Source organism: Micromesistius poutassou, assembly GCF_964030765.1.
Source record: "Micromesistius poutassou genome assembly, chromosome: 22".
Lineage (NCBI taxonomy): Eukaryota > Metazoa > Chordata > Actinopteri > Gadiformes > Gadidae > Micromesistius > Micromesistius poutassou.
In genome coordinates, this window is record NC_140292.1 from 8,150,737 (window position 1) to 8,177,790 (window position 27,054).

The 27,054-nt window shown below is 40.0% G+C and overlaps 2 protein-coding genes across 2 annotated transcripts; both read left to right on the top strand.

The window, feature by feature from the left end:
• Positions 1-7,469: 7,469 nt before the first annotated feature.
• Positions 7,470-8,274, top strand: LOC311367670 (myosin-1-like; the record flags this gene model as incomplete). Its single annotated transcript, XM_084486485.1, has 4 exons — positions 7,470-7,676; positions 7,760-7,903; positions 7,994-8,150; positions 8,243-8,274. The coding sequence occupies 4 exons, from the start codon at positions 7,470-7,472 to the stop codon at positions 8,272-8,274; spliced, it is 540 nt and encodes a 179-aa protein (XP_084342611.1).
• Positions 8,275-9,748: 1,474 nt separating this feature from the next.
• LOC311367587 (myosin heavy chain, fast skeletal muscle-like) lies at positions 9,749-19,772 on the top strand (the record flags this gene model as incomplete). The annotated part of the gene is made up of 32 exons (XM_084486410.1): positions 9,749-9,848; positions 9,973-10,091; positions 10,178-10,327; positions 10,418-10,588; positions 10,680-10,980; positions 11,121-11,191; positions 11,325-11,412; positions 11,515-11,632; positions 11,755-11,878; positions 11,958-12,094; positions 12,179-12,434; positions 12,544-12,786; positions 12,869-13,045; positions 13,136-13,281; positions 13,384-13,474; positions 14,119-14,508; positions 14,609-14,735; positions 14,899-15,017; positions 15,125-15,321; positions 15,407-15,590; positions 15,691-15,856; positions 15,958-16,082; positions 16,171-16,338; positions 16,571-16,774; positions 16,874-16,999; positions 17,136-17,249; positions 17,333-17,437; positions 17,534-17,629; positions 17,757-17,837; positions 18,774-18,862; positions 19,073-19,157; positions 19,251-19,772. The coding sequence occupies 32 exons, from the start codon at positions 9,749-9,751 to the stop codon at positions 19,770-19,772; spliced, it is 5,190 nt and encodes a 1,729-aa protein (XP_084342536.1).
• Positions 19,773-27,054: the final 7,282 nt, after the last annotated feature.

A 27,054-nucleotide genomic window follows, 5' to 3' on the forward strand; every position in this document is an offset into this window, starting at 1 on the left:
CTTTGTCTTCTTAGTGTTGATAATCAGATCAGATAATCAGGTTTTTGTCACACCAATCCACTAGCCGGTCAACACTACACTGGTACTGTCTTGGGTCATCACTGTCAGTCATCAGCGATATTAAGGTAGAATCATCTGAATATTTCAGAAGAAACTGGTTTGACTCGCAGGTGTTACAGTCTGCCGTGTAAAGAGTAAATAAAACGGGTGAACTAATGCATCCCTGGGGTGCCCCAACTCTGGTCTTGATGGGGGAGGACAGTGTCTTATTAACCTTTACATGCTGAGTCCTGTCAGTGAGAAACATATGATAAAACTGAATAACAAAAGGGTTAATGTGTAACTGAGCAATTTTAGTGAGAAGCAAGTCCAGCTGTATTGTATTGAATGCGGATGAAAAATCTAGGAAAAGTCCTCTCACATAGGATTTTGGTTTGTCGAGATGTTTGGAGATTAGGTGTACCAGTGTAACGACTGCATCCTCTGTACTGCGGCCTTGCTTGTATGCAAATTGAAATGGATCCTGCAAATTAAGTATGGCATTGTTGAGATGATGGACCATCATTTTTTCCAGTGCTTTCATGATAACGGATGTAAGTGCTATAGGCCTGTAATCATGGTGTTCTTTAGGATTTGGCTTTTTTGCAAGAGGTTTAATGTAAGCAGTTAACCACGCTTGTGGGATGGTGTGGGGATTATCCACAATATGTTGAAAGATAGGCTGCCACACAGGTGCCAATTCTGTGGCAAAATCTTTCAAGATGAGGGGGATAATTTGGTCAGGGCCAGGAGCTTTCTTTGAGTTGAGATGCTGGAAGGTGCGCCTAATTTCATCCTCACTGATAGTGATTCTGTCCTCCCTAGTAGGCTTAATCAAATCAAGTAGTTCTACACATTTATCTATTTCACCATTTTCAGACTCAAAGCGAGAGAAAAAGCTGTTTAAATCATTAGCAAACACCAGTTCATTATCCATCACAATAGGCTTATTGGATGGAGACATGCCGGTCATATTTTTCATAGTGTCCCTGAGTCTTTTAGGGTTGTTTGCATGAAATGACTCCTCTAGACGCTTTCCGTGAGCCTGTTTCGCTTCCCTTAGTTTTTTCTTCAAGTTATTTTTCTCCAAATTCCTAAGTTTGGCTAAGTCCTTGTTCTTAAACACAGCTTTCCTGTCGTTAATGTCGTTTTTGATGTCTCTGGTCATGTACAGTTTATTATTAGGATAGATCTTGATTTTCTTCGTAGGGATAGCCATCTGCACACAGAAGTTAATATAGTCACTGGTTACAGTGGTGGTTTCATCTACGGAGCTGCTGTGGAATTGGAATTGTACAGACTGGGACACCCCAGTCTGTACAATCAAAGCAGGCTCCCAGCCTCTCTCTGCTTTCAGGTGACCGTTTCCTTATTTCCCTCTCCTCTGGTTTACTACACTTTAGTTTTGTTTTATAGGTAGGGATCAAATACACCACGTTGTGGTCAGAGTTAGCTATGGGGGGTCGAATTCTAGATTCATATGCCATTTTAAGGTTCACATAGCATTTGTCAAGGATCTTATCTTTCCTGGTCGGACTTTTAACAAACTGGTTAAAACCAGGCAGAAAGCTATTCAAATAACAGTGATTCAGATCCCCCATCACAATAGCAGGGGCGCCTGGATATCTCTGTTGTAGGTTGTGAACACAGTCCGCGATAGTAGCGGCCGCTTGCGCCGCTTTACCACTTGGCGGCACATACACCACACACAGCAGGATACTTCCAAATTCCTGAGGTAGATAAAAGGGTCTTAAACATATGCACAGTAACTCCACATTCGCATTGCAAATTGTTTCTCTTACAGTGAACTGACGACACCAGAGGTAATTTATATACGTGATGATTCCTGCTCCTTTGGACTTTCCAGAATTAGTGTCTCTGTTAGCTCGCACAAGAGTAAATCCACTGATCTCAAACAGGGAGTCGGGCGCATCAGGTTGGACCAGCTCTCCGTGAAGCATAGTAAAGATGCTTCACAGAATTCGTAGCAATGTGATGGATCACTAATGAATGGTTTGGTACGGTTATAATGGATAACTTTGGGTTTGGCAGCAGGGCGGGAAAGGTCACGCACTAAAAAGGTGACAGGCGGGGAGTTATCAGAAGGGGCTAGTGGTTGAATGACTTCATGTGGGGCAATCCAACGCGGAGCTAATTTGTTGCGCTGGTGGGCTGGATCATCCACTAAAATCAGGTCCCCTGCCTTGTATGGAGTGAACTTCAGGTGACAGTAATAGTACTGACATTGTCGCAGCAGGAGTTCCACTAGTGGCTGTAGTGTGACCTGGTTCCTGTGTAAACAGACTATCAAGGGCAATTCGTGTTTCACGGCCATGGGCAAAAAAGAAAGGTGTGAACCGGGTGCTTGTGTGTGTAACTGTGTTATAAGCAAGTGCAATCTGGGGGAAATGGTCATCCCATTCTTTCCCCACCTCCAGGAGGTATTTGGCAAGCTCTTATAGTGTGCGGTTATAACGCTCTACCGCCCCATCATATTGGCCGTGGTAAGGCAAAGTGCGCAGTTTACGAATGGACAAGAGACTGCAAAGCTGTTTCACCAGATCTGATTCAAACTGCCTGCCTTGATCAGAGTGCAGTGCTTCTGGGACTCCATGCTGTGGTATGTACTGTTCAAAGATGCAGTGTGCGACCGAGACAGCTGTCTGATCCTTTAAAGGGTAAAGGTTGACAAACTTTGTGTACAAATCCATCATTACTAAAACACATCAGTGGGCTTTGGTTGACATGGGCAATTCGGTTATGTCAGCAGCAACAATTTAGAAGGGATGGTCAGGGGAGATGGAGACCAAAGGCGCCTGGGGCCGGGGCACAGGGGAACGTCTTGACTGGCAAGCTAGACGGCTAAAATTTTAGCCCCAGACAGTCTGTCCAATGTGTCATCAACCCACAGAAGCGGATGTGAATCTTTAATTGTGACCGAATTTAGGCGCCAGAAGTCCACACAAAAACGGTGGGTACCGTCTTTCTTCCTTACAAGCACCACCAGTGCTGACCATGGACTACAAGAATCCTCAATCACCCCATGTTCTAAAAGTTTTGACATTTCCTGTTGCAAGACCCCCTGCGTTGCAGGGGATGTTCTGTAAGGGCGTAGTTTAATGGGTGGAGCGTCACCAGTATAAATTTTGTGCGTGGTTAATGATGTCCGGCCATAGTCACGAGAATGAGCGCTAAATATATTAGCGAACTCTGTCAACATTTGCTGCAGTTTGGACCGTTCTTCTAGAGATACACATGCATCATCCAAAGACACTTGGGGAGTTGGGCAAGCTAGCCTGTTGCTAACTTCGATCAAAGACACCACTGTATATTCGTCATATGGCCGACCCACGACTGCAAAAACCTGGCCTAACGGGCATCCACCACCCAGTCAACAATCTTGTCTGCCTGCGATTGCGCATAACCCCCCCCACCCCGTCAACAATCTCGTCTGCCCGTGATCGCGCACCCCCCCCCCCCCCCCCGTCAACAATCTCATCTGCCCGCGATCGCGCATAACCCCCCCCCCAAATGTAATGGTACACCATTTTAAATATATCTGGTTCCCACAGTGTGATACATAGCATGGTGTCATAAAACTTAGTTGAGCACTTGGCATTCCATGAGGGTTGCCAGCTATGGATGTTACGATGTAAGCCTGTTTTATTTATAGACTTTCACTTGCTTTTATGGACGTTCTCAATTTATGTATCTTTAGATGAGGTCTTACATACTATACATACTATCCACTGCAATATGCAGTGGATAAGTCTATACTAATGTAGACTTTATAAAGCACTCATTTGGCAAAACATTTGTTGCACATTTTTTTAATATTCGTTCCCTGAGGGCAGAGTAGCACATGTTGTCCAAGAGGTATGGGGCCTGCTCTAACCACATGGGATCATTTAATGTCTGATTGACTGTGGACAAGTCCTACGAGTGGTGAGACCAGTTTCCTGTTTTTGATCTCACTTCAGCTGCTTGTTTAGATCAAATTGTGTTTTCAATTAGTCTCAGTGTTCTGAGCCATGACACTTAATCAAAACCCAATTTAATAAAAAAAAAGTGGGGCAAAAGTTGCTTGAGTTTACTTAGTATTGATAATACATTAATATATTAATAATACCAATAACAATAATCAAACAACACTAGTGGATCCAAAGACTATCTAAGATGTTACCAAGTTTTGATGTAGTATTTTCCAAACTTCATAGCTAAATTAAATTGGAAATTGATCTTGTTGAAAATATTGATGATGAGGAGTGGTCACAGATGTGTTTAAATATACACTCCAGCTCATACAATTTAAGTGATTACAATTCAAACTAATGCACAGAACATAATAGTCCCATGTGAAACTGGGACTGCACTGTTTTAATATAACAACTAATGGTTAAAAAAAATAAAAAAATCCCCAGGTTAAGGTCTCTGCTGAAGATTCATGAATTTGTATTTGTCACATGCATATAAGTGAGTGCAGTGAAATGTAAAAGTGACACAGAAGCAGTGCAATGAATGGAGAGGTGACTGTATACAATGTCCAATATCTGTCAGGCACTTGTAGTGTTGTTTGTGATTGACATTGTCAGAGAATGTGTTTGAGTGAATCAAAGGGGGCACTGGTGGGGTGGGCATTGATGTTCCTGATGGCCTGTTGGAAGAAGCTCCGTTTAGCCGCTCTATTCGTGTATCGTGGCAGCAAAGGAGTCTGCCTGACTGTAGCAGATTGAACAGACCATTTATAGGGTGATGGGGATCCCTCATGATCCTGCAGGCTCTGGTCCTACACCTCCTGGTGTACAGGAGGTATAGCACAATATCCATTTGAATAAGATGGATATTGTGCCTATGAACATATTAAAATACATCAATGTCGTAAACAATATTAAAATGTTATTTTTTTCAGTTTTTCATTTATTTCAAATTTCAAATTATTTATATCATTTGAATGAAGATTGACTAACCAATTCAAACGACCAAATACTGTACGTGACTGATTAATCTTGTTATCATCCTATGAAATAACTGCTTGCTGCATACTTATTATATATATATACTTGATCACTGGGCCACTTCTCTTTGATATAATTTACATTTATATACCTTAATATACCGTGAAGTACTGGTACTTAGTCACTTTATAATTTACACTTTTTAAATTTACACTATACACTATAATTCATATTGTATATACCGTCTGTTTTGTTGGCCCTGTTTGTTCTGTTTGTCTTTACTTTAGCATTTACATTTTTGTTTTCATTAGTACTTTATATTTTGATTGTTTCATCTTATCCTGTGTTTTCCACTGCTGCTGGGCTGTTGTAACAATCCCCCTCTTGGGGATTAATAAAGTTGTTATCTACTCTCTCCCTGTCTGAGTCTTATTATGTCGGGGGCAGTGCGCTCTGCTTTCTATCACATGGAGAAATTAAGGAAATATATTGACTATCAATTTAGGATCAACCGTGCAATATTTACATCAGGGTTCTCCCCAAACAATAAGTGGCTTAAGTGGCTCTGTGCCACTTTAGCCTAAATTAGCCTAAATTAGCCTAAATTTCTTTCTTCAGAATATTTTTTATATTCTGCAACTAGGTCAATCACTTCCTAAGGTTGACACATAACTTCCAGTTACATAATTTTATGAAACTTTCATAACTAAACATAAAACCACAGTTAGTTATTTGCACAAAATTTGCACGAAATCATAGTTAAATAGGCAGCTCAAAGTGAAATGTGAATTAAAAAGTATTAAATATTAATTTGTGGAAAACTATTAGTGACATTCTGGATTTGCTTTATCCTGAAAGGTAATAAATCAGTACACATAAAACTGTGCTGTGTGCTATCATTTAAGACAGAATAAGCAATGCATTAGAATTGGTATTCATGTACACATGTCAATAGTAAGTAAGTAGGTAATAAACCCCATATGAAATATAAACCAAAGCTATAAGAGGGTTTACCCCTCATGCCCATATTGAGTGTGGGCTTACCCTGTGGCCAAGTATATAAGAGGACCCAGAGGGATGAACAGCTCTCAGGGCAGTTGAGGAAGTAACAACTAGTGGTAAGTCAGAATGTAGATACAACTCTCGTGCATTAAAAACTTGAATGCTCTGTTTGACATTAACTTAATATTCTTGTGTAATCTAGAGATTATTATAGTTATGCAAAAATTATGTTATCACCTACGACAGCATTGAGTAGCCAAGAGTCAATTGATGAGGTTATTTGATAGATTAATTAATTGTGTTCAGTTATTTAGTCTGTAAATGTAAAACTATATGTCATGGCGTACAAGTAAAGGTCCTTTTATATTGAATGTGATAGTTCGTTACATCTTTTTCCACATCAATAAATAATAACAAATCATGGAACTGAACGGGACTATACCGTCTCCTTTGAGGAAAAGGGACTTTAAATGTACGAGCACCAGGATCATATATTCTCCGCCATATCCAACTGCCATCGAGATAAATGATCAATACATAAAACTTTGTATTGATCATCTATCTCGATGGCAGTTGGAGCTACAAGCAAATGTTTCCTTGCACTGCGGCACGTGAATATTAGTGATGGATTTCATTTGCATTTGCTTGAATCAGTTTGCGTCGGACATTTCGCCAAGAAGAATCGTTCGAATCGTTTGTTCGTTCAGTCACGTTTCCGGTAGCGGTGAATCAGTTCTCAGCTGAGTTGTTCAGACTCAGCTCCTCCCTCGCTCTCATTCAAACGAATCACAATCGTGCAATGGTGCAAACGATCATCAATCAACACAACAATACAACATTAACTAAGTTCCTTTCACCACTAACACATTCAGCGATTCAGCGACTAGTGGGCGGGTCTGGGAGTCGAGTCTCGTAGAACGAATGAGACGAACTGAAACAGGGAATCAGGTCAGTTCGTTCTTGTTAAAGAGTCGTTCATTCAAACTGATTCGGTCGCGAACGACCCATCATTAGTGAATATAGGTTGCTTTCGATAACATGATTCTTATTTTAATGGCAGTATACAGTAATTTAAACCTACTCATGAATGTTATAGTCCATTTCTGCCAAGTCCGTTCCCCTAGTTGGCACTATATCCTACACACTGGACCTTTAAACAAATATAATCTATTGACCACATGCATTGAATGACCAATGCATGTCATGCAGTGTGATTGCAAGAAATATTTCAAGAAATATGAACCAGCATTTACAATACACTGCACCTCGTCATGGTGCTACAACTTTCCTCTGTGTTAAATTGTGCAACTAACATGTCTTTCAATTTAAGGGCTGACACAATATTTCTCATTGGGAAGAAGAACAAGGTAAGAGTTATTTCACCCAAGCCATTCTGATCTGTATTAGAACAATTTCAGCATATGAGATGCATCAAAACATCTGATTATCTTTGTCTGACAGTAAGCTGCCACCATGAGTACGGACGCAGAGATGGCCTATTATGGCAAGGCTGCGATTTACCTCCGTAAGCCAGAGAAGGAGAGGATTGAGGCCCAGAATGCGCCCTTTGATGCCAAGAGTGCTGCATATGTGGCTGATGCTAAGGAGCTGTACGTCAAGTGTACCATCATTAAGAAGGAGGGTGGCAAAACCACTGTTAAAGTGTTGGCTACAGAAGAGGTAGGCTGCTTTTAATTTATTGCCATAAAGATTTTTTTTTGCAATGTTTTCCAAATGTCACCGTTTTTTTGTGCCATTTTTAGGAGAGGACAGTCAAGGATGATGATGTCACACCCATGAATCCTCCCAAGTACGACAAAATTGAGGACATGGCCATGATGACCCATCTCAATGAAGCCTCTGTGTTGTATAACCTCAAAGAGCGTTATGCAGCATGGATGATCTACGTAAGATATTTTACCAACTAAATAAAATAAAATAATACTTAATGATATACAAGATCATATTAATGATAATCTCTGAATGATTTCCTTCAGACCTACTCCGGGCTGTTCTGCGCCACTGTAAACCCCTACAAGTGGCTCCCAGTGTACGATCAGGAGGTTGTCAATGCCTACAGAGGCAAGAAGCGTATGGAGGCACCACCCCACATCTTCTCTGTCTCTGACAACGCCATCCAGAACATGCTCACTGGTATGTATAAGCAAATCTGGCCAAAATAAATGTAATGATGTATGGTCGAAATGTTTGAATAAATGTAATACTTTGATTGATTTATTTTGCAGATAGACAGAATCAGTCTGTCTTGATCACGTAAGTTTATATCTGTTGATGTTTAGTTGGATGATTTAACATTACAAGTAAAAAAATACCTCACAAAAATCTCACGAAGAATCAGACAATGAAAAAAAAACTCCAAATTACCTTCTTTTCATACCCAGTGGAGAATCCGGTGCTGGAAAGACTGTGAACACCAAGCGTGTCATCCAGTACTTTGCTACCATCTCAGTGGCTACTGACAAGAAGAAGGAACAAGCTTCCAAGATTCAGGTATGCTTAAGAAAACATAAAATCTGTATACTATATAAGAAATGTATCATCACAAATGACATGAAACACCAGAGATGTAGCGATGCTCTGAGAACTGAGGATCAATACTGTAACTTTTATCATAGGGGTCACTGGAGGACCAGATTATTGCAGCCAATCCCCTGCTGGAGGCCTACGGTAATGCCAAGACCGTGAGAAATGACAACTCATCTCGTTTCGTAAGTACAAACTTAGTATGTCAAATAAATTAAATTAAATACTTGATCTTTGACAAAAACTGAAATGAGGCTTTGTACAGGGTAAATTCATCAGAATCCATTTTGGTGCAACTGGTAAACTGGCCAGTGCTGACATTGAAACTTGTAAGTATCTTCTACCCAAATAACAACAAATAAAGGAAAAGTACAATTCTTTGCACTTGTTTCATGCCCATCGACCTGTACACTGGGATCTGACGGGGCTATAAAGAAACCTAAACTTCTCCCAACTTAAAGTGCAAAAAAACGGACTATCCCTTTAATGCTCATTATGGGGGGAATAGGTTTTGATCTAGTAATGTCAATCAAAACTTTGTACTATTATTTTAAAACCTTGAAGATCTGCTGGAGAAGTCCCGAGTGACATTCCAGCTTCCCGATGAGAGAGGCTATCACATCTTCTACCAGATGATGACCAACCACAAACCTGAGATTGTTGGTAAGATGGTTTAGTAGTGAGAAATAAATGTTGCAGTAAGATGTATTGTTATTCTATAGGCTTGCCTTTAACTTATCATTCAGGACTTTGAAGTACAAAAATAACAATTGAAGGTTTCAATATTTGTCACTCAAGTTTAAAATTGAATCATTAAAATGACCATATTATATTTTCTGCAGAAATGACCCTCATCACCACCAACCCCTACGACTTCCCCATGTGCAGTCAGGGTCAGATCACTGTGGCCAGCATTGATGACAAAGAGGAGCTGGATGCTACTGATGTGAGTCAATGTTAACAGCTACCTTAGGTAGCTATTTTAACAGGCAGGGACTAACCGGGACCAAAAAATATCTATGGACTCTGGGCCGATCAGAAAACTTGGAGGGCTGTATGTACAGCAGATTCACGAAAGCTCTATATGTTTCTATATGCTATATGTTAATAGAGACTCTTTGAATATTCTTGGAATTTCATTTAATATTATATAATTTGTTTTCCTACAGGATGCTATTGATATTTTGGGTTTCAATAATGAGGAGAAGATGGCCATCTACAAGTTTACTGGTGCTGTGCTTCACCACGGTAACATGAAGTTCAAGCAGAAGCAGCGTGAGGAGCAGGCTGAGCCTGATGGCAATGAGGGTGAGTTCAAAATGTTTTCAAAAAAACACTGGACATTTCCAAAGTCCAGCTTTACTGTAAATTGTTGTATTCACTATCTGTACAATCATTGTCATCATTCTTTCTTTCATAAAAAAAAATGCAGAGGCCGACAAAATTGCCTACCTGCTTGGTCTCAACGCTGCTGACATGCTCAAGGGTTTGTGCTACCCCAGAGTGAAGGTCGGAAATGAGTTTGTCACTAAGGGACAGACAGTACCTCAGGTATGTTAATACCATGGAATGATTATCGAAACATCATTGTAATAGTAGTCATTTTCATGTATATCTGTTCTTCCACCCTGCTCTAGGTGTATAACTCAGTGAGTGCCCTGGGCAAGTCTATCTATGAGAGGATGTTCTTGTGGATGGTCATCCGTATCAACCAGATGCTGGACACCAAGCAAGCAAGATCATCCTATATTGGTGTGCTGGATATTGCTGGTTTTGAGATCTTTGATGTAAGATTGCATTTATTATAATAACAATTTCCCCAGCTAAAATAAGTGTCTACGTGGATGAACATTTGCTAAACTAATGTTCTATAACAGTACAACAGCATGGAGCAGCTGTGCATCAACTTCACCAATGAGAAACTGCAACAGTTCTTCAACCACCACATGTTCGTCCTGGAGCAAGAGGAGTACAAGAAGGAGGGTATTATCTGGGAGTTCATTGACTTCGGTATGGACTTGGCTGCCTGCATTGAGCTTATTGAGAAGGTAAACATCATTGTATAACTAAATATCACAGTTCTAAGTCTGATTCAAAACCATCTTATCATAATGTTTCCTGATATTTCTTTCTAAATAGCCAATGGGCATCTTCTCCATCCTTGAAGAGGAGTGCATGTTCCCCAAAGCCTCAGACACTTCCTTCAAGAACAAGCTGTATGAACAGCATCTTGGCAAAAACAAAGCATTTGAGAAGCCAAAGCCTGCAAAGGGAAAGGCTGACGCTGACTTCGCCATGGTGCATTATGCTGGTACCGTGGCCTACAGCGTCACGGGCTGGCTGGACAAGAACAAGGATCCCCTGAATGACTCTGTTATTGGACTGTACCAGAAGTCCTCAAACAAACTGCTGCCTGTCCTGTATCCAGCTGTAGTTGAAGGTACATATTCATATCATGTAACCATAGTTGATAACTGTTCATCCATGATATAATACACATTTATTTTGAAGCCATTTATTGCCTCTATTTTATAAACAAAAACTTGAAAAATGTTACTAATTACCAATAATTTAAAACAGAGACTGGGGGTGCAAAGAAGGGAGGCAAGAAGAAGGGTGGCTCCATGCAGACTGTGTCTTCACAATTCAGGGTAAGGGTTAACAAGCAAATTAATGTAGAAATATATGTAATTTGATACAATTTCATATGTATTCTATGAATTTGTTTGTTATCAGTTCATTTGTATATATTTTTCTATATTTTATTCTGTGATGTGTCTTTAGGAGAACTTGGGCAAACTGATGACCAACTTGAGGAGCACCCATCCTCACTTTGTGCGTTGTCTCATTCCCAATGAGTCAAAAGTACCAGGTAATATTTCTTCAAATAATATGATGAGAGGTTGGTGTTGTAGTAGGATATGGCTAAATGAATGTCATATTTTATAAGTAAGCAATCTATAACATTTCACAGGAATGATGGAGAACCACCTGGTTATCCACCAGCTGAGATGTAACGGTGTACTGGAGGGCATCAGAATCTGCAGAAAGGGCTTCCCCAGCAGAATCCTCTATGCTGACTTCAAGCAGAGGTATTACCTCATTGACAGAACAATTATATTGTCACGATTATACAATAAATTGATTTACATATTTAAAACTTTAACTTTTATATGCACCTAACATTTAAACACTTAACATTGCACTCCTACAGATACAAAGTACTGAATGCTAGTGTCATTCCGGAGGGACAGTTCATTGACAACAAGAAGGCTTCTGAGAAGCTGCTTGGGTCCATTGATGTGCCTCACGATGAGTACAAATTTGGACACACCAAGGTCTGTTTATTGTTGTCAATAAGTATATATGTACTTGATTGAACGTTACTCTCTGACTAGATGCATTTCTTACCTTAAGGTGTTCTTCAAAGCTGGTCTTCTGGGTACTCTTGAGGAGTTGCGAGATGAGAAGCTGGCATCTTTGGTCGGAATGATTCAGGCTCTCTGTCGTGCTTACCTCATGAGGAAGGAGTATGTGAAGATGACAGCTACAAGGTATGTTTCAAAAGATACATAGGAAGATATGCTATTTTGTAAAACCAATAATTGTTTAGTAAATGGACTGCCTTTGCGCCACAGGGAAGCTGTTTACACTATTCAGTACAACATCCGCTCATTCATGAATGTCAAAACCTGGCCATGGATGAAGGTGTACTACAAGATCAAACCTCTTCTGAAGAGTGCTGAAACTGAGAAGGAGCTCTCTGCGATGAAGGAGAACTATGAGAAGATGAAGACAGATCTGGCCACTGCCCTGGCCAAGAAGAAGGAACTTGAGGAGAAGATGGTTTCTCTACTGCAGGAGAAGAATGACCTTGCATTGCAATTGGCCTCTGTAAGTAAAAAAATGTATTTGTCTCAACATGTACACACAATGAGATACATGTGATATGACATTTGATATGACATTTGATATGACTGATATGACGACACAATTTAAACAGGATGGAGATAATCTGAATGATGCTGAAGAGAGGTGTGAGGGACTCATCAAGAGTAAGATCCAGCTGGAGGCCAAACTCAAGGAGACAACTGAGAGACTGGAGGATGAAGAGGAAATGAATGCTGAGCTGACTGCCAAGAAGAGGAAACTGGAGGATGAATGCTCTGAGCTCAAGAAGGACATTGATGACCTGGAGCTTACCTTGGCCAAAGTGGAGAAGGAGAAACATGCCACTGAGAACAAGGTTTGTAAAGATTCTTTGAAAGGAGATAGAATAAAATAAAACACAAATAAGCATGTATTACACATCATTTTGTTTTGTTTAGGTTAAGAACCTGACTGAGGAGATGGCGTCTCAGGATGAGAGTGTTGCTAAGCTGACAAAGGAGAAGAAAGCCCTCCAAGAGTCACATCAGCAGACTCTTGATGACCTGCAGGCAGAGGAAGACAAAGTCAACACTCTGACCAAGGCCAAGACCAAGCTTGAACAGCAAGTTGATGATGTGAGAAAAGCTCAGATCAGTCATGCAGTTGAGTGAATATTCAATATTGCATTTTATTGTTCTTAATTATTTTCAATTATTGACATCCAGCTTGAAGGTTCTCTGGAGCAAGAGAAGAAGCTCCGTATGGACCTTGAGAGATCCAAGAGAAAGCTTGAGGGTGATCTGAAACTGGCACAGGAATCCATCATGGATCTCGAGAACGACAAACAGCAGTCTGATGAGAAAATCAAAAAGTAATGGCATCAAACTAATTATGCTTTGTTTTTAAAGATTCATACATTCATATGTATATGATTTGTATGCTATTAAGTTGTGTGGTATTGTTTCATCATCAGGAAGGACTTTGAGACAAGTCAGCTTCTAAGCAAGATTGAGGATGAGCAGTCCATGGGTGCTCAGCTTCAGAAGAAGATCAAGGAGCTTCAAGTAAGACAATTTATATGACAATCCCACATCAATGTACCATAAATAATAGTACATTTTTACTAGGGCTGGGCAAGTTAACGTGTTAATAACGCATTAACACAATCATATTTTAATGCGATTTATGACAAATTGCCCACAGAATGTCAACATTCATGTCAGAAATCATTTTTGTTTTTAGTTCCACTTACTCTACATTCAATTACACTTGCAGTAAGTGACTGCCTGATTACAATTGCAGCAAGTGACAGCCCGTTCACAATTCCTGTGATGATCTGTGGTGCTACTTAATTGAATTTAACTATTGTACTATTGTACAATTGTACTAATTAACTGCCTGTTTACAAATCCCAAATCTGTGGTGTTCCGTAAGTTTCATATTCAACCCACACTGAGTAAGTCAATAAAACTCCCTCGAGATCACTTGGTCTAGTTTTTGCTTATTAAGTACATTTGGTATGAATGATAATGTGTCATTCCATTTGATGATCTAATTTAACTTTAATTGGAGTGGATTTAAATAGAATATTAAAAGTGTGATTGATCGCGAGTTAACTGACCAAACTATGCGATTAATCGCGATTAAAACTTTAAATCTTTGCCCAACCCTAATTTTTACAAAACATTATGTATTCCTTACTTATTAGGCACGTATTGAAGAGCTGGAGGAAGAGATTGAGGCTGAGCGTGCTGCTCGTGCCAAGGTTGAGAAGCAGAGAGCTGATCTCTCCAGAGAACTTGAAGAGATCAGTGAGAGGCTTGAGGAGGCTGGTGGAGCCACTGCTGCTCAGATTGAGATGAACAAGAAGCGTGAGGCTGAGTTCCAGAAGCTGCGTCGTGACCTTGAGGAGTCCACCCTGCAGCATGAAGCCACTGCTGCAGCTCTGCGTAAGAAGCAGGCTGACAGTGTAGCAGAGCTGGGAGAGCAGATTGACAACCTCCAGCGTGTCAAGCAGAAGCTTGAGAAGGAGAAGAGCGAGTTCAAGATGGAGATTGATGACCTCTCCAGCAACATGGAGGCAGTTGCTAAGTCCAAGGTGAAATATCTTTGAAATAAAATATCCAATATTATAATTAATACTATATAATCTATATAAGAAACCACTTTTGCTAACAACTAAAACATTGTATCACCAGGGAAATCTGGAGAAGATGTGCCGTACTCTGGAGGACCAGCTGAGTGAAATCAAGGCTAAGAGTGATGAGAATGCTCGCCAGATAAATGACATCAGTGCTCAGAGAGCAAGACTGCTGACAGAGAATGGTTAGTATTCACAATTACTTAAAAACAAACCTGCATATTAGAATAGCCCTAACCATAACCTCAACACTAACCTCCAACAAATGCAACCCAACCCTAATCATATATTTAGGGAATACATGTGGTATTGCTATATTTTATAGTGAAAATTTATGTCATCACCTAGGTGAGTTTGGTCGTCAGCTCGAGGAGAAAGAGGGTCTCGTCTCCCAGCTTACCAGAGGCAAGCAGGCCTTTACTCAGCAGATTGAGGAGCTGAAGAGGCTAAATGAGGAAGAAGTCAAGGTAAACCATCTTTACAATTTTTTAATAATCCTTTCATGCTAATTCATGCTACTTTTTTCATGCTATGTTTAAATGTGTTAATTAAATAAGTCAATCACCTTTTGCAGGCCAAGAATGCTCTTGCTCATGGTGTGCAATCAGCCCGCCATGACTGTGACCTTCTGAGGGAGCAGTTTGAGGAGGAGCAGGAGGCCAAGGCTGAGCTGCAGCGTGGAATGTCCAAGGCCAACGGTGAGGTGGCTCAGTGGAGGACCAAGTATGAAACTGATGCTATCCAGCGCACGGAGGAGCTTGAGGAGTCCAAGTGAGTCAAATACTTAATACTTTGGCTAAAGTAGACATTATATTTGATGAATGTCCACAAATTAAACCATGTGATACTTTAACAGGAAAAAGCTTGCCCAGCGCCTTCAGGAGGCTGAGGAACAGATTGAGGCTGTGAACTCAAAGTGTGCCTCTCTGGAGAAGACCAAACAGAGACTCCAGGGTGAGGTGGAGGATCTCATGATTGATGTGGAGAGGGCCAACGGACTGGCTGCCAACCTTGATAAGAAGCAGAGGAACTTTGACAAGGTGTTTTATCATTCATTGAGATGGCAGTTTAAATTGTATTATCCTATGTTTTTTTCTTCAAATGATTAACGTGTACCGCCTTATTGACAATATTGTGCAGGTTTTGGCTGATTGGAAGCAGAAATATGAGGAAGGCCAGGCAGAGCTTGAAGGAACTCAGAAAGAGGCTCGTTCTCTCAGCACTGAGCTTTTCAAGATGAAGAACTCCTATGAAGAAGCTCTGGATCAGCTGGAGACCCTGAAGCGTGAAAACAAGAACCTCCAACGTGAGTTAAACTGTTCATTTTGGCATCAATGTTGCCAAGATTACTACATATATAACTTCATTGGAATTGATGACAACAACAGTATGTAACCCTCCTAACAGAGGAAATTTCGGACCTGACTGAACAAATTGGTGAGACTGGAAAGAGCATCCATGAGCTGGAGAAATCCAAGAAGCAAGTGGAGACAGAGAAGAGTGAGATCCAGACAGCCCTAGAGGAAGCTGAGGTGCTTGTAATAAAAATACAAATAAATCAAGCGATACCTTTGTTATTATGAAATAGAATGAATATGCCAACACTGGTTTATAATTTAGGGTACTCTGGAGCATGAAGAGTCCAAGATCCTGCGTGTCCAGCTGGAGCTCAACCAGATTAAGGGTGAGGTCGACAGGAAGCTGGCTGAGAAGGATGAGGAGATGGAGCAGATCAAGAGGAACAGCCTGAGGGTCACTGACTCCATGCAGAGCACACTGGACTCTGAGGTCAGGAGCAGGAATGATGCCCTGAGAATCAAGAAGAAGATGGAGGGAGACCTGAATGAGATGGAGATCCAGCTGAGTCACGCCAACCGCCAGGCTGCTGAGGCCCAGAAGCAGCTGAGGAATGTTCAGGGACAACTGAAGGTATGACACAAACTAATGTCCAGGACTTAAAATATAAGGACATTAATATCCCGTTGTGACATCTTCCATGGTTGTTTCATTTTCATTTTAGGATGCCCAACTGCATCTTGATGATGCTGTCAGAGGAGGTGAAGACCTGAAGGAGCAGGCTGCCATGGTGGACCGTAGGAACGGTCTCATGGTGGCTGAAATTGAGGAGCTGAGGGCAGCTCTGGAACAGACAGAGAGAGGCCGCAAAGTAGCTGAGCAAGAGCTCATTGATGCCAGTGAGCGCGTTGGACTTCTGCACTCTCAGGTAATCAAACAAACATATTCTTCCAAGAAATGAGTTTCCTAATATTTAGTGAGATTATACATGTGTCATAAACATTGCAAACGTTGACATTTATTTCAGAATACAAGTCTTCTGAACACAAAGAAGAAGATTGAGACTGACCTGGTCCAAGTCCAGGGTGAGGTGGACGACACCGTCCAGGAAGCCAGGAATGCTGAAGAGAAGGCCAAGAAGGCCATCACTGATGTAGGTTTGCTATTATTTGTTAATTCATTGAATTGGAAATTGCTTGAACTCTCAATTAATATGATATATTTTATGTAAGGCTGCCATGATGGCTGAGGAGCTGAAGAAAGAGCAGGATACTAGCTCTCACCTGGAGAGGATGAAGAAGAACCTGGAGGTCACAGTGAAAGACCTGCAGCATCGCCTGGATGAGGCTGAGAACCTGGCCATGAAGGGTGGCAAGAAGCAGCTTCAGAAACTGGAGTCCAGAGTAAGATACTGTCACACATGGATGTATTTACAGTTCCAGCATAATAAAAGAGTATATTTATTGAAAATATTTGATTTCTTAAGGTGCGTGAGCTGGAAACAGAGGTTGAAGGTGAACAGAGACGTGGAGTAGATGCTGTTAAGGGTGTCCGGAAATATGAGAGGAGAGTGAAGGAACTCACCTATCAGGTATGCCAGCTTATATTGAAAATAATATTTAAATCAATGTATATCAGAAAAGATTACAGTCAAGAGTCTGGGGCACAACCATTTTCATCACTTTAGACTGAGGAGGATAAGAAGAATGGTGCCAGACTCCAGGATCTTGTTGATAAGCTGCAGCTGAAGGTGAAGGCTTACAAGAGACAGGCTGAGGAAGCGGTAAGTAGAAACGACATCCGGTTGTTGCATCAATTTTGGTACTTCTTATTTAAACAAAATATGTATGTTCCTACAGGAGGAGCAGGCCAACTCTTACCTGTCCAAGTGCAGGAAGGTTCAACATGAGCTGGAGGAGGCTGAGGAACGTGCTGACATCGCTGAGACTCAAGTCAACAAGCTGAGGTCTAAGAGCCGTGATGGTGGCAAGGTAAGTTCATCACTCTATTAGCCCATTGACTGAGAAAGAAATGAAATGCAAACAAAAATGTTGGTTTAATGTCTATCTTTTGTTCTCTTCCCCAGGGAAAGGAGGCAGCTGAATAAGATGTAATGCATCATTGTACATTTATAAAGGCATGTCATAAAATATGACTTCTTGTTTATAATAGATTATGAGCTGCAATAAAATATTATTACAAAGCATCTTTTTTTGTTGATAGTTTCACTAATTACTTTATTATTTTGAGTAACAATGTGCTTCATCACCATTTCACCAACTTTTAAATTTGAATCTGATCAGTCAATATGAATTAAACTCATATACAGAATTGTACAAATAAGCACAACTCTGGAATGGCTACTATGAAAAAATATACAGACAGAAACAGAAAATTATCACTGAAATATTTTATGTACATTCATTAGTTGTTTAATGATTCAAAGTTGTGCCGTGCAGAAGGTTTACATTTAAGAGATCAGATAACAATTCATACTTGGGAACAAACAATCAAAAAAAAAAATCTGGAACTCAATAACGTTACTTTTGTCTTCCTGATTCACGCTGGCATAAAGAATGTACCCACACACACAGAGCACCCCCCCCACACACACACACACACACGCACACTGAGCACCCCCCCAACACACACAGCACACTTACACACTAACCCTACTCTAAAAATGGTGCCGCAGATGGCTGCCGTGTCTCAAGCTCCTCCTCAACTTCTTTTATTACTTTATTTTTATATTTACACCTAACTCTTAGTAGCAGGCGAATGACCAAAGCGAGCCCTACCATACTATATGATATAAAACAACTTCTGCGCATCAAAACTACGGTGAAAAACACTTTTTCACCACCACCGACAAACAATGGCAATCTACCTTGGCTACCTGCTGCTTCACCGGACATTCCCGAAATCAGAAGCCCTGGGTTAAAGGAGAAGTCAGAGCCAAACTTAAGGCACGGACCGCCTCCTACAACTCAGGTGATTTGGAGGACAGCAAGTCCAGGTATGCGCTCCGGAGAGCTATTAACAGTGCTAAGAGACAATACAGGGACAGAGTTGAGTCTAACTTTCAGGGCTTCAACTCAAGACACATGTGGACCGGTATAAGGACAATAACAGACTGTAAAAGGACAACAAGGGGCTGAGCTTCCTGATTGGGAGACCCCAGGCAGTGTGGTTAGGAAACCGCCCATGACTGCGTGGCCACACACAGCTCCAACAACATCATCAAGTTTGCCGACGACACAACCGTCAGCAGCCTGATCACCGACGAAGATGAGAGGGCATACAGAGAGGAGGTCAGAACCCTGACATCTTGGTGCCAGGACAACAACCTCCATCTCAACCTCAGCGAAACCAAGAAGCTGATTGTGGACTACAAAATGTGACAGGGAATAGGACATGCCCCCATCACCATCAACGGGACGACAGTAGAGAGGGTCAGCAGTTTCAAGTTCCTCGGGGTCCACATCAGCGAGGAGCTGACCTGGACTCACCACACCAACACCATCACAAAGACGGCAATACAGCGGCTCTTTTTCCTCCGCAGGCTGCGGAGGTTCAACATGGACACCAGGATACTCTGCAACTTCTACAGGTGCATCATAGAGACTATCCTGACAGGGTGCATCACCGCCTGGTACGGCAGTTGCTCCACCCTCAACCATAAGCCCTTACAGAGGGTGGTGAAAACTGCCCAGCACATTACCAGGACAGAGTTGCCATCCATGGAGGACCTCTTCACTCAGCGGTGCAGGAAGAAGACCAACCGGATTATAAAAGACCCACATCACCCCAGCAACAAACTGTTCCAGCTGCTGCCATCTTGTAGACGCTACCGCAGCATCCGGTCTCGCACCACCAGACTCAGGGACAGTTTCATACCACAGGCCATAAGACTGCTGAACTCCTGAGCTACCTAGCTCACCATTATGTAACTTTATAACAGTCGACATCTGGATGAAAATGTCTGTTTACATTCACAATTCACTCTATGCTGCATCCATTTATACCTTAGTTATTATTATACATTACAGTTATGTTGAAGGAGCCTGAGACTTAAGAATTTTATTGCGAGCGACTGCACCTGTAATTGTTGTGCATATGACAAATATAACATCTTGAATCTTGAATCATGTTAAATGGGGCGGTGATCCTTCAACCTGAGAACAACAAGTCCTGTATCCATAAAGGATCTGCTTTATTATGTTAACCATTAAAGAGTTTGACACTTTAGAATGACGGTACAATCATTCACCATTAATTAATATTAGTAAATGCAGAAATAAGCCTTCACCCACAGTTAATTAAAAGTTAACTAATGGCTAGTTCATTTACTAATGGTGTTGAATTAGGAATTTATGTAGTGTTTTTCATTGTTGTGAACAACCAAATGTAGATTTTGCATACATTGGCGATATTCCAGCCAAACTAGCCTGAAGCTCCAATGACGGCACCAATTGTTCTACAAATGTTGTATTTTTTTTCTTTCAATTGTCCTCCTATAAACAGTTTCTGGGGTCATACAACTCGCTGTATTTCTCTACCTCAACTATCAACTGCACCTCGTCCTTGATGGCAAATTGAAAAGAGCAAGAAGATGCAGAGTACTCAAGAGGTTCATAGTCTGTGGACGCCAGACACAGGGTTCTAGTTTTATGTGGGGCCTATAACTTCAGTTATTTCATTTTATAGGATATGGGGATGTCACATAATCCATACGGTGGGACCATGATGCACCCCCGCTACACCCTGGCCTACGGTGTAGCCAGACTACAATGCAACTGTATGCATAAATGCAACTACTTGTTGATAGTAGTGAATAGTAAAATATATATTAACAATTTTGAAAGGAGGCCATTTCCTACCCTGAAATATGTAACTGCAACTACTAATCTATAAATTATTAAATTAATTGAGATATACACTTACAGAAATTTTGACATGTGTAAAAATATAAATATATAATATATAATTTCTATTTTATCATTTTCCTGCGCTATGCGTCTGCTGTGTAGCGTGTCTGGGGCTCAGTATAGTAGTTCTCATTGATAAGAGTTTTCTCAATTATATGTTATACAATGATAATATTATATTCTGAGGCAAATTATATATATTTTCTCATAGTAGCTGTGCAATAAGCAGGTATTCTGCCAATTTCTGCTACCCATCAGATTTAGCTTCCTAGTGGTTCTGCACATGCGCATGACGACCCTATTGAGTATTTGTGTACACATACACATACTGTACCCCTGAAATCTCCAATACGTTATAATACAGTATCAAAATATGCTCCCCATATTCTTATAGTGTACATGGAGTGAGTAGTAGTGTAAAATAACATGTTTCTGTAGTGGGAGCATCATTTGATAGAGGCAGTTGGTCAACAGATTAAATACGCTACCAAACACTTAAGGTAGCACTTTTTGATAGGGTAGCATGATTCGATAGACTCTGATACTGTATAAAAACGTCTTTATTGGAGATTTCAGGGGTACAGTATGTGTATTTTACACCAATACTGCACCGTGGATCAATAGAGCAGAACCACTAGGTAGCAAAATCTGACAAGGGAGCAGAAATTGGCATAACACAGGCACTAAATAAACCTCTTTAGAGTGATTCAAGACCCCACCACTTCACATTGGGATAGTGCTTCACTCTGCCAGGGTTTATTTCAGGATAATGACCGGCTCGCTGTACATTATACCTTACTAAGTGAATTGGCAGGGGAAGACGGTGACTAAAAACAAACATGTTAGGGAGTCCAACTGCCCCTCTAGTCCATGTTCACGGCACCCAAAATCTTGCAGAAATTACACACATTTATCAATTCAATTCAAATTGGTTCCAAATGGGCCTTGACGCCGGACCAATGTCTCTATTGGATCTTCATCAATTCATTATTTCTCCAGAACGTACAGATGGCTAGTCAGATGCTGGTGAATTGGCATTATTTCCAAGAAACATTTCAAACACCTACAGCCGCAAGATTTGGTCAGTCTCACCCATACCCTCTGAATTACTTTCCACTGATGCATATAATATGTTTGCTTGTAAACATTAGACAAGCCATTAGCAAAAAAGATGATGCAACTAGACCTTTAACAAATACTTAAAAGGCTGATCACATCACCCTTATATTCAGATTCCAACACTGGCTTCCAATGCACTTCAGAATTTACCTCAAATGATGTCTGCTATTAATCATTTCCAAACAATGGGCCAAAGTACATCTCTGAACTGCTCGCTGATGAAGAACCCCCTGGACAGCTTAGGTCATCAGAGCCTGGCCTTCTAGAACAAGAACACAGAATTGTGCAATACAACATTGTCTAAAGTGAACAGACAGATTTATACAGTGAATGGGGATGAAGGCATGGAATGAAAGCCAGGTGTGGGCTATCTGGTTTTACATGCCCGCCAGATGCATCCTGGACCACATTGGGGCTCCAGGATTGCAGCTCCCTGGACATGGCTTACTGGGGTTGTACAAGAGCTGAGCTCCTTCAGCATTCTAGTGTGTACCTCACACACTGAAATTGGCTGCTGGCCATCCAGGTCAGCAGCAAATCACTTTCCCACATGGTGATGTAGGTGTGTTCTTAAGGACATGAAGTGGGAGCAAGATCTTCCTCTTTGCATGGTTTATGCATTCACTTCCTATTTTTGGATGTGAAGCACACACAACACACAACGAAGAGCATGGACTGGTGGAACTGGCACTTCACAGCCTTGACATACTTTGGATTGTTAGTCGTTTAAAAACTGCTTGCATATGCTGGCCATGACATATGGCCAAGTGGACCAATGTATACAAACAACTGGGCTTGAAACCTTTTAATTCATCCCCCTCATGGTTACAGAATAAAGTGAAGAACCCAGCCTTGATGTGATAGGATGAGGGTCTGTCACATCTTCACAGCTTTGTGGTTATGCTTCTCTTTGGACTTTATCACTGTGATGGACAAGATATAGAGGCAATTACATGGAATACAACAGCCACAGGTTGATGGAGCAATCCCAGGGACATTGAAGACCTCCTTCAAGTCCCTCTAGTCCGCTGGATTGCAGTCTGGAGATCTATAGATAATTCAACAAAATGGTAATCTCATTTTCAAAAGGTTAAGCTGCAGCATAATTTCTCTGCGAGGGCTGGCTCTTGCTAGCCTACATTAGACTTGCATCAGTATGTGTTTGGAATATCTAAATATACCACATATATACTGTACTGTGTTGTTGTTAATACTGATTACAAAACAGTAAATCTATAATCACTTGAATAAAAAGAATCAACAAATAATAAATCTTGGAATTCAATTTTAACACAGTGATGAGAGGCAACCATGAAGAAAATCTTTTCAAATGTAATGGTACACCATTAGAAATATATCAGGTTCCCACATGGAGATGCATAGCCTGGCATGGTGTCATAAACTTAGTTGAGCACTTGGCATTCCATGAGGGTTGCCAGCTATGGATGTTACGATGTAAGCCTGTTTTATTTATAGACTTTCACTTGCTTTTATGGACATTCTCAATTTATGTATCTTTAGATAAGGTCATACTATACATACTTACATACTATACAGGTCTCAACCTTGTTACAACCACTGCAATATGCAGGGGTTAAGTCTATAGTAATGCAGACTTTATAAAGCCCTCATTTAGCAAAACATTTGTTGCACATCTTTTTAATATTCATTCCCTGAGGGCAGAGTAGCACATGTTGTCCAAGAGGCATGGGGCCTCTAACCACATGGGATCATTTAGATAGATAGATAGATAGATAGATAGATAGATAGATAGATAGATAGATAGATAGATAGATAGATAGATCTTTATTAATCCCCCTTAGGAGAAATTCACAAGCAATACAGTGGGAAAATGTCTAATTTAATATCTGATTGACTGTGGAGTCAATCAGAAACACAATGTTCAACATTTCATCTGTGGTGTTTCTTTGGTAAAATACAGTACACAGAAAAGCCTATGTGTGGAACAAGGTTGAGGTACAAAAATTTGATATTTTAAACATCACATCAAATTTCTGTACCTTGAACTTGTTCCACCCATTTACTGTTCTACAAAGTTTCACTGGTATTAGTAGATGGTTAACAAACTATTAACTACTGATCTGTAAAGTGTGAGTTAATATATTAGTTAAGTATCAGTTAATAGCTTATGTATGTTATTGGGACGTTATTCTAAAGTTGCAACTATTCCTCATTTACTAACAGTTAATAAATGAGGAATAGTTGCAACTTTAGAATAACGTCCCAATAACATATATAAACTATTAAATGATACTTAACAAGTCATTAGTAAGTAATTTACTAATAGCTTGTTCATGATCTATTACTAATTTATAATGTATAGTTATAAATCATTAACATACAGTTAACAAGTCATTTATAACTCATTAACTAACAGTTTATTAATGATCTATTAACTATCTACAAAGCATCATTATAAATCCTTAACAAACACTGTTAACAAACACTTAACAAGTCATTAATAACTCATTAATTAACAGTTTACTTATGATCTATTAACTAGTTATAACGGATAGTTATTATAAAGTGTTACCGCTCAGGGTAGCATATTAGTCTATTCGTGTTGCGTGGCAGCAAAGGAGTCTGCCTGACTGTAGCAGATGGAACAGACCTCCTGGTGTACAGGAGGTATAGCACAATACCCATTTCAATAAGATAGATAGTGTGCTATTGAACATATTAAAATACATTAATGTTGTAAACAATATATATTAAAATGTTTTTTTTTTACCACAACACACACACACAATAATATTATATGCAAACACAATTATTCAGTATGGGAAAAGTAACAGAATAAGATCATTGCGCTAGTTGCTAACTCTTGGCTCTGATTCTATACGGCATTTCAGAATGTTAGTAAACAATAGCCGTAACGACACTTCCGGGTGGCAGAACGAGCGGCTACCACTGACCTGAAGCCATCCAGCCGGCTGTAAACACAAATAATAATAATAAATAATAAAAAAATAAATAACAATAAAGACTATGTCACACAGTCAACAAAACATTGTTGTTGATCTGAAGTTGAAACGATGACGAAAACTATATTAATATAATATTATATATATATATATGTATATATATATATATATATATGAGACGTCCCGTAGCACCCCGCAAGAAGAAAATCATTAATTCAAGCCATTTACTCTGTTTTCTCGATCATGGAAGGGTTTGTTTACTAGTGGTGCCAACGGAGAACGCATCGGCTTTTGCCACCCGGAAGAACATAGTGTGACGTCATGGTGAATTGCCGTATATAATAATAATAATCTTTATTATGGACTCGAAAAAGTGGTCCACTCTCATACACATACACACTTAACATACAAGACAAAACCAAGTAGACAAACAGCCAAACAATTAATATAAAATACAGTAATTTGTCACTGTTAGTTTAAAAGAAACGGTGCAAATTATTGTGCCAGTGCTTGCGAAGCCTGGATGTGAGCCGATATCCCATCATGGGGCATGTTAAGGCCTTGATAACATAGTGTGACGTCATGGTGAATTGCCGTATAGTGGGAAGGACACTTGTCTGAAGGTAAGTGACGGGTGCAATGGTGATGCAATTAGATTGAAACAGGAAAAATGAAAATGTATAAATGTTTAGATTTTTCCTTTTTTTAGCAACTGAAGAATCCGTTAATCGAAAGACTGAACGTCTGAATGTCATCCAGTTATTTGTTTCCATCTCAGTGAGTTAAAGACCAAGGTGATGGAAGGTATAAAGTTAGATCACGATATAAATATAATTAATTGTGTAAAGCAAATCTCCGTCTGATAATTGAGAAGTAAGACATAGTGATGGGTGTTAATGCTTAGAAATTAAAAATACATGCAACTGTACACCCATAGAGAGATCTGGTTGCTCCATTGAAGCATGGTGTGTGTGTGTGTGTGTATGTGTAATTACTTTAAGGCTGCCAGTTATGGCTCTATTTACATGTATTATTCATACATTTTGACTTTATTTTATGGGACATTCCTGATTTGCAGCCTCGAAATGATAGTTAAATAGTCAGCTCAAAGTGTATTGTGAATTTAAAAATATTAAATAATAATTTGTGGAAAACTATTAGTGTCATTCTGGATTTGAAAGGTAATGAATCTGTACACATAAAACGGTGTGCTGTGCTATAATTTAAGACAGAATAAGCAATGTATTAGAATTCATACTCATGTATGCATGTAAATAGTAAGTAAGTAGGTAATGAACCCCATATGAAATATAAACCAAAGCTATAAGAGGGTTTACCCCTCATGCCCATATTGAGTGTGGGCTTACCCTGTGGCCAAGTATATAAGAGGACCCAGAGGGATGAACAGCTCTCAGGGCAGTTGAGGAAGTAACAACTAGCGGTAAGTCAGAATGTAGATACAACTCTCATGGAGTAAAAACGTTGATGCTCGTTTGACATTCACTTAATATTCTTGTGTAATTTATTGATTATTATATCACAAATACTCTATTAATAACAAATGCTATCCTCCATGTTTTTGATTTGTAATAAGAACACAAACCTGCATTTACAATGGAATACACAGTCCCTACTGATAAAAGTGGGAATTGGTATTGGAATAAGTTATTTTTTTAGTGCTACCATAGCTGTATTCAAGTATTTCTAGCTTTTCAGCTAGCTACAGCCTTTTGTGCCAATTCACAGTTGGTTCAACATGGTTCAACAGTTGTTGAACCATTTAGGGCTAATGGTTAATGAAGGATGTAACAGATGTCACAAATTCTTATTCTCACTTGGACAAGGTCCAGTGTGTAATATTGAGGTTGCTACTGGCGCTGAAGTTGCAGATTGCAACCAACTGAAACCTCCCCCCACACCTCCCTTTCCAATGACTACCGTTGCCTGTTCTGGCCTGTATTGTGTAAGGTGCCTCTAGTTGTGCCAAAATGATGTTACCACCTACGACAGCATAAGCCAAGAGTCAATTGATGAGGTTCTTTGATGGATTAATTCATTGTATTCAATTATTTAATCTGTAAATGTAAATGTAAAATTATATGTCATGAAGTCCTTTTATATTGAATGTGATGGTTTGTTACGTCTTTTCCCACATAAATAAATAATAACAAATCATGGAGCTGAATGGGACTATACTGTCTCCCTTGAGGAAAAGG